The 8,884-nt window shown below is 42.1% G+C and overlaps 1 protein-coding gene across 2 annotated transcripts; it reads right to left on the bottom strand.

Moving 5' to 3' along the window:
- Window positions 1-2,012: 2,012 nt before the first annotated feature.
- rhogd (ras homolog gene family, member Gd) lies at window positions 2,013-7,752 on the bottom strand. Of its 2 annotated transcripts, XM_079507806.1 has the most exons (3): window positions 7,620-7,708; window positions 6,885-6,952; window positions 2,013-5,533 (listed from the first exon to the last, which is right to left on the bottom strand). In XM_079507806.1, the coding sequence occupies exon 3, from the start codon at window positions 5,502-5,504 to the stop codon at window positions 4,929-4,931; it is 576 nt and encodes a 191-aa protein (XP_079363932.1). In that variant the 5' UTR covers window positions 5,505-5,533; window positions 6,885-6,952; window positions 7,620-7,708; the 3' UTR covers window positions 2,013-4,928. The 2 variants fall into 2 exon arrangements, with proteins under 2 accessions (XP_079363932.1, XP_079363933.1); XM_079507807.1 differs by lacking the exon at window positions 6,885-6,952 and having other exon boundaries at window positions 7,620-7,752.
- Between the last annotated feature and the right edge of the window lie 1,132 nt (window positions 7,753-8,884).

The following is an 8,884-nucleotide window of genomic DNA, read 5'->3' as shown; positions in this document are numbered from 1 at the left end:
ACCATCTGCTGGCAGTAAAACATGTCCGGCACTTAACCTACAGTATAAAGCAGGCAACTGTCCAGTTGTCATAAAATGTGGAGCAGAGTGACAGAGAGTACGTGGTAGACATGTAATGAAGTACAGTATTTTTTCATTTTATTTCTTTATACTTTCACTTGTAGGCCTACTGTAAAGTACTGGGGTTGAGTAGTACTTTGTCCACCACATGGTGATAGAGAGAGGTCAGTTGAGGATACACAGCCAAGAGTGGAAGGTTTGGGTAAATCTCATAAGCCACCTAGCGTTAGTTAAAGTGTTCTGGACAACGATCCTCGCTGATCCGGCCTCATCTCATTTGGACATCACGTCTGTAATTGTTTGGGCTGAGCGATAAGTCAATGTTCTGGTTTATTTATTGTCTATCAATGGAACATTGCCGGGATGATATAACAATAATGGGATGTAACACTCCTTGTAACACAGTGACAATACATGTCTACATGTTGTTGCAACCCAGTTTAACTCAAACTTTGACAAAGGTTATGAAAGGTTAGGCTATAGTTTAAAATATCTGAAACTAATGTTTTGACAAAACACTCAACTTTACCAAGCAATTGATTTGAGATAGACTTTCATTTATCCTGTGAGGGAAATTCAGTTGTCACAGCAGCAATATGAGTGAACAACATAGATCTGGTTTACAGTGATTTTTAAAACACAACATAAGCCATATCATGATATTGATCATTATTGTGACATTGATTGCTTTCCTGGGTCACTACTACGTCTGAATGGGCCCCTCAGGCAATTCACGGACTTCCACACAGGTAATTTACTGACATAAATGTCAAGTGCTGTATACCATTCTCTGGCAGTTTTTGGAAGCGCTGTGTGAGCTCATAAAACGTTCAGGGGACAGCCTCTCTGTCTTGGAGATGAAACGGGCTCTAAAATGTTGCCGCAGACAGTGTTGTAATGGTTTATGGTGGAGTTGCACACATCCGTCATGTTCCAGAGCCACCACCCATAAAGGTCAGGCAAATCTTTCAGAGTTAGCAGCACATTGAGCTCCTACACCCATGCCATTGATCTGGGGGTGTGGGTGTTCTGGACGAGGATGAATGATGGCCCTGAATGCAAGGATGGGGTTCAGACCATTAACTCTGAATGTACAGACAAGACAAACATTGTGTAATATAGATAGGCCCCAGTGGTGGAAGGTAACTAAGTACATTTACTTTAAGTACTGTACCTAAGTACTTCTAAGTATTTGTATTTGACGTGAGTATTTCCGATATTTACTTCTGCTGCTCCACTACATCTCAGATCCAAATATTGTACTTTTACTCCACTACAATTATTCAAAAACTCCAGTTACTAGTTACTTTGTAGATTTATTATTGCAAAACATACATTAAGCACTTCAGCGCTATATATATTTCGGCCATTTGAAAATAGCTATTTTCTGCTATTTTCAAAATGTGTTATTTACACACATTTCAAATAGGACATTCTGTATAATGAGTATTTTACTTTTGGCACATTAAGTGCATGTTGATGCCAATACTTAATACTCAAGTAGGCCTACATTTTTATTACAGGCCTTTTACTTGTAAAAGAGTATTTCTGCATGGCAGTATTGATACTTTTAATTAAGCAAAACATGCTTAAAACAAGTACTTTTCCCACCACTGCTCATTCTATTCTAATGCAGTTGAACGAGAGGTCTATGGGTCCATCTAGTGTTCATTAATGGTAATGCCTCTACAAGTTTGGACAATGGACATTGTATGGGGATTTCCTCATCTAAACTAGAATTTGAAAAAGAGGATGTCAACATGGCTTCCGTGCGTGCATCATCGTCCAGCCCTGCAGAAGTGTAGTCATTATTAGCACAGCGCACTTTAAATACTTCCTCAAACTACAGCATGAATAAATACTTCCTCAAAATACAGCATGAATTATTTCTAGATGGGGAAGTAAAAACACTGCCACCACCCAACGAACAACAAAAAGAAAAAAACACTTAATCTGGTTTGACCACCTTTTTTTTTTATTTGGCATAATTTAAAATCATCTCACTGTTAGTTCATTTATACAAATATGCTTTTTGTTATATATAAAACAATTACAAATAGATTTCTACAAATCAAGTTCCCAGTGTAAAAGTGTAGTACCACGCACACGGTAGCATACAAGACAGCTCCGGGACACAAAGAGAGCCCCACAGGTGTGTTCCACTTCCACTGCGTCTCTGAGTGACGTTCAGAAACACTAAGCTCACCACAGTTGACAGTTTGACACATTACACGTACACTTTTGCCCGACTTTCACGCTCCGTCGCGAGCCGTTAATAGCAGACCTAACATGCCTTGGCACCATTGATTTGATTCTAAGAGGCCAGGGTGGTCTTCTCACCACCAGGCCAAAAGAGGCATGGCATTTTAACCACTTGAACCACAGCATGCCCATTCTTCGGGGGGGGAGAACATTCACCAAAAATAACCGCTCTACGTGCTCACATGAGTTTGTAAATCGGCCATTTTGGGGGAAGTGATATGGCGTAGACGGAAAAACGCGATGCAACTACAGTTGTAACTCAGGTTTGTGTTACTAATAATAGGGTTTAAGTGGTTAAGACTGATAGGAATGGTGTGGAGATACAAAATAAAGTATGTACGCCACATATTGTTGCGACGCGCTGTGGGCTAGCAGATCAACCATTCACGGCATACGGCAGAGCATAAATTAAGCATTACATTCACCCCCTCCACACATTAAGTCATATGGATCTGTTAAGACGTCACACTTCCTCCCCACAGACCTCAGACCAAACGGAATCATTGTTGTTACACAAAACCTGGCACCCGTGTCACGCTTCATTTTTTGCTATACTTTACACAGACAAGCCACATTCAAAAGTTTACTTATAACAGTATGCCCTGTTCATTTGAGTACATGGAAATAACGGACAAAAAAAAACACGGTATAGTAAAAAGGTCTACTGTTATTGACAGCTGTGGGCATCATCAAGCAACCAATTTTTTTTTCATAAAATGGAATATAAAACTTTCTGACTGGCGAACAAGGCACTTTTCAGTTAAGAGTTCTTGCCACACTATGTGCGAGTTATGGTGTGTGCCTGTAAGCCTTGGCCTTATTGCTTCTGCACAACGCAGGGATGTAAACCACACTTTAGTTCAGAAGAACTGTGGGCTGCGTCGTCGACGAGCACCCCATTTCACACACCAGGCAAATTAATTCAGACCTGAGTTGAGCCATTGGTTTAGCACCTGCGTGTCACAAGACAAGTCTGGGAATGGGTGTTTTTTTTCTTCTTCTTTTCGACAGGAAGTATTGCATAAACTTTCTGAAATACACACGAAACTGAAACCAGAGTTGGCTTACCCTGTATCAAACAGACAGGCAGTCTGGCGGCACTCGCAGCACTACAAGAGCCTTTGGGTTTGATAGAGGGGCTCTGCTACAGTCTTTGGTTTAGATAAAGGCACCTGGCCATTTTTAAAAAGGCCCTTTAGATGCAGTTAAGGAACTAAACCTGCATTAATACCAGGCTATGGCAGTCATGGCACTAAAGATTCTCTGAGATTAAATGATCAGTAAACCAACACAAAGTAGGCTATAGCCTATCAACAATCAATTATACCAGTCAAACCTATTTATGGCATTGCAAGTATGGTCATTTGAATTTCAATCCTGTATAGAGTAATAATCTGTTGAGAGAAATGTAAGGGGACAAACGTAATTGACGTATGCATCCTGGTTTATCAAATCCAAGTATATTAGCTAGACAACACAATATATCTTACGGATCAATTGGACACAGGTTATAACAAAAATATTCAACTTTGGCCATGATCACACTCATGGGTTAAAAACAATAGTGGGGGGAAAAACAACCATCAGAGTAAATTCAACCTACTTAGCCAAAACCAGTCACTGGATGATCCTACCCTGTCAGTAAGCTATGCTTAGGAGTGGTTTAAACAGCACTCAGTGTGAGCCTGCAAGCGTTAAGACAAAGCCAGAGCAGAGCGGCACCGCAACCAAAGGCTTCCTGACAATGACATTTTTACAAATGAAGTAACTGGCAAGCGGTTCATTCGTCAGGCCATTATAGACACCCGCTCCTCCATTACAGGAGAAGGGCAAACGGTTGGCTGGTTTTAATGATCCGGGGCTTATCTCTCTCTCAGGGCCTATTGGCTCCACTGTGCGCGGCGGAAGGAGAGACCGGCAGCTCTCACACGCCACACCGGGCACAGGAGAGACTGCAGCTCTCCAGGAGTTTAACCTCTAATCTGTGACTGGAATTTACCTCTGAGACGTCACACCTTGGCTGTGGCCAGATGGCTTAGAATTAAACGTTGCGTTCACCCTCTCTACATGCCGTTTACCTCTGAAAGGGCATACGAGGGCATGATTCGGGGGGTCAGGTGGGAAGTTATTTAGGGAAACTGTTGAGATGCACCCGAGGTGAGAGTTTGAGGTAGTCATTATTGCTCTACCTGAACAAAAGGCAGATCTCTTCTCTCCAGTCAAACAGGGCAGCCTGGTTGGTTTGCTTGCTTATTATTATGGCTTGTGACAAGCACAGTCAGCAATGAGATTTTATAAGGCAAAGCAATAGAAACTATTAATCTAGAAAATGAAACATTTGTTGGGGAGAAGGGAAAAAAAGTGTAAATATCAAAAGTTAAAAAGACAAAGAGACCTAGAAAGAGAGAGAAGATCCACTCTGTGGCCTCCGTTTTGGCATCATAAGTCACTTTGGTGTTGATGGAATGAAATCCCCCCCCAGGAGATGAATGAAGGAAGAGAGGAGCTGAATCAAGAGTCTACACTGGTAGAGGTGGAGGCAGCTAGACGTCCCCTCTCTCCCCTCCCCCTCCGCAAGTCAGAGTCCGGTGGGAACCGTTCGTTCATTACAACAGCACACACTTCTTGCCAATCTTTTTCGTGACGGGGTACAACACGGCCCGCACGGCCTCGGCGAACACCTCCCGGACGCCCTCCTGCATGAGGGCGGAGCACTCCATGTACTTGACGGCGCCGATCTGCTTGGCCAGCGCGTTGCCCTGCTGCTGGCTGGTGGGCGCCAGGCTCTGCTCCTTCAGCTTCTTCACCGTCTCGGCGTCGCCGCGCAGGTCCCGCTTGGTGCCCACCAACAGGATGGGCACGCTGGGGCAGTGGTGGGACACCTCCGGGTGCCACTTGTGCCGCACGTTGGCGTGGGACGAGGGGCTGCCGATGGAGAAGCAGATGATGAACACGTTGGTCTGCGGGTAGGAGAGCGTGCGCAGGCGGTCGTACTCCTCCTGGCCGGCCGTGTCCCACAGGTTGAGGCTGACTGTGCGGCCGTCCACGCTCATCTGCGCGCTGTAGTTGTCGAACACGGTGGGGATGTACTCCTCCGGGAAGGCGTTGGTGGTGTAGGAGATGAGCAGGCAGGTCTTGCCCACAGCGCCGTCGCCCACCACCACACACTTTATGGTCTGCATCCTGCCTTCGACCACTGGGGCTGCAGCACCTATATGAAAACACAAAGGACAATGAGCAAATGACAGGGCTGGCACCAATCACCATTACACATAAACATTTAAGTTAACGATTGACTAACTAATTGTGATTAACAATGAATTGTGTTTTTGCATCGAACATTGGAACGTTACAATGTGTATTTCTGTTTGTCTTTTAGGCTTTGTAATCACAAATTGCACAGGGCAGATATGACAAATAACTTAAATATACAAAGAAATCACTGACACATTAACACGTTAGATTGTAGATCTGATATTTTTGAAAAATGTTTGAAAATGTATGGATATTTTTCAATAGAGTATGCGCATGCTTAAAGTGAATGGCACATCGAGTGGCAAATCGAGTGGCAAGCACATCGTTTAATGTTGTTTAATGCAATCAGATATGACTTTTCTGTGTGGATGTATGGGCTGTCAAGGCCAGAAAGTAGTTTTTTGCCACTCAGTAGGCGTTCCTGCATAACTTCCTGGTTTGATGATGATGTCACGCGCATACCCTCTATAACAATTTACAATTATGCAAAAATAATTGTGATTATCTCAAATAATTGCGATGAGGCGACCATGTAATAATTGGCCAATGACAGACCTACTGTTAACTATATATTGTGGTGGTCGCGGGTCAAAACCTTAAACTGTCCAAAACCGATATCCGATGTCAACATTGCTGTTATGGTCGATAAATGAGATTTACTAATGTCTTTTCTGAAAAAGGCATATCATTTATAAACACTGAATTTGAAAAAACTAGGGATGCACCATATTGAAATTTTGGCCCATATCTCAACATCAACAGCTTAATTGTATTATTGTTATTACAACATGTTCCAAGTTGTTGACCCTTTTGAAAGCTTCTCCAGAAAACACTCAGTGAATGAAGCTGAAAAAGCCTTATGTAATGATGAAGGCTGCATATTCAAAGTTCAAACACAATTATTATAAAATATCAGCCAAATTGGTTCAATGTCAATATTGAATTTTAAGGCCAACATCGGCCGACAGATATGATGACTGAATTGTCCATCCCTACCCGCCTTCAGGAAATGGAATAAAGAACCTGTATGCAGATCTGGATCCAGTGTAGTTATTTATTCACAAGCTTTTGTGAAGTATTTTCAATACTTTATTAAATCTTTATAAAAACCCAGGCACACTTAGCCAGCTACTTTCACTTTTCAGAATTCTACTAAAATAAGAAAGAATGGCAAAACTGCAAGCTCGCTACTTTTACGAGACACTGCCTAAACCCATTCCCATGAATATCTGAGCTGCTTGTACATGTTTATACCGGTATGTTCACTCAACATCAGTAGACATATCAGGGGTTTTTGAATATCGGACCTGTTTTTTATCCTTATTGTCCTCGTTCTCTCTCTCTCCGTCTCTAGTCTTCTTACATTTCCTGAAAACTACAAATAATGGAAGTACAAAACAATAATTCCACCCACTTCTTTAAACCTGTATGATGAGACAATAAAGTTGATTCAGACATAACTACAGCGTAACAAACACCGTCCGTAGCCATCGTTTCCACATTTCCTATTACGGAAGATCACTCCATGAACATGATAAAATATACTCTTTTAGGCAAACAACATTTTTATCAGTTCAAAACGCTTTTGGTTGCTCTGTTTTAGCAGCTGAGAGCTAACTACCGTCGTTAGCTGATCGACGAGCATCTATAAATTGTGATTTAATCTCTCCCGAGAGACTTTGCTTCTTCTTGGTCGATAAATGGTCGAAGCATATCGATGGATTCCAAAACTGAGAAAACCAACGACTGGTGTCAACTATCTTACCATGTTATTCTACTTAATGATAGTCCCAAGCCACTAGGCGTTCCCCTCACTGGCTAATAGTGCTAGCGTCAAGCTAAGGAACTAGCGCAGTTTAGGTGGCTAACGAGCTAACTAGTTAGCAAACAAGTTGAAAGTTACTTTGTAAACACACATTTCAGACATTTCTGTTCTTGGGCATGTAATCACCTCGCAGTTCACCTTATTAATTGTATGTTACATTATTCCGAATACGTAGTTTGCAATAAAAAGCAGACTTTTGAAGCACTTTATAACTTACCGCCAGTTAGCTTTGGAGCTCTTTACGCTTCGTACAGTCAATCACACAGGCAGCCGCATCCGGGGAGTTGTCCATTACGTAACCCAGACGCACAGCACCACGGGAGTTGTGGTTTTCTTTTCATGGTAGTGGCATCTGCCACTAGATGGCACTGGTGAGCCGTGTTAGTTTTCTATTATAGTGAAACTTATAATTGTTTTGAAATCTATCTGTCACTCTGGTACAAGTAAAAGTCCAGAATTCCAAATTTACTTGAGTAAAAGTACAAAAGTATTGTCATCAACATGTACTTAAAGTACTAAAAGTAAAAGTACTCATTATGCATAATGTCCCATATCAAGCTTTCAAATGTAGGCCTATAACATCTTTTGAAAATAGCAGAAGCTTGCAAATAGCTTGCAAATAGCAGAAGCTTGCATCATTCGCAAGGCAGTTGATCAGCAATTTTCAACTGGCTGAAATGTGGTTAATGTATTTGGTTAAATGTATGTTTTGTAATAATAATCAAAATCTACATATAGTAACTAAAGTTTTCAAACAATTGTAGTGGTGTAAAAGTACAATATTTGCCCCGAGATAGTGGAGTAGAAGTAAAAGTATTGGAAATTGGACATACTCTAGTAAAGTAATAAAAATCACACCCGTGTGAAGTGAGGGGCGCTAATATATTAAAGTTTAACTCATGTTGCTATGATTAGGTGATGTAATGGTGATGTAAAACAAACGGTGACAACACAAACATTAAATTCTCTTTATTGTTAATGGCATTTAATGTTTGTGCTAGGGACCAGTTCCTTTCCCCTCCATCAGGCGCCGCGGCTGGCCAGGGGGAGGCAGTTTAGAGACCAGGATTACTGCATGTTTTTTGTGAGGGTACCTACCCTAGGGGACACGGGGAGAACATGCAAACTCCACACAGAAAGGCCCTTTCGCCAACCCCGCCTCGGGTATGGGCACTGATGACGTGGAGGAGAGAACATGCCGCCAGCACCCACAGCGTCCCCAGCGGGAATCGAATACCAGGACCTTCTAGCTGTGCAGAGTGCTACAGCACTACCAACTGTGCCACCGTGCCCAGTGTCAATGGAGTTTTTAAAACGAACATTAAACCTGCGCCCCTCAAAAATAGGCCTACCTCAAAATTGTACTTAAGTACACTTATATTTGAGAAAATATATACCGGTAGTTACTTTACAGTTTACACCACTGTATGCTATTGTGCAGACTCCACCTCATCCCCTATTTTATTTCTCTTATTATAGATG

The sequence above is a fragment of the Electrona antarctica genome (genome assembly GCF_951216825.1).
Source record: "Electrona antarctica genome assembly, chromosome: 1".
Taxonomy (NCBI): Eukaryota; Metazoa; Chordata; class Actinopteri; order Myctophiformes; family Myctophidae; genus Electrona; species Electrona antarctica.
Note: the sequence above shows the minus strand (reverse complement) of the source record. Positions and strands in the feature narration are given on the sequence as shown.

Coding starts and splice junctions, on each gene's coding strand:
- rhogd (XM_079507807.1), bottom strand. CDS start 5,504: ATGCAGACCATAAAGTGTGTGGTGGTGGGCGACGGCGCTGTGGGCAAG.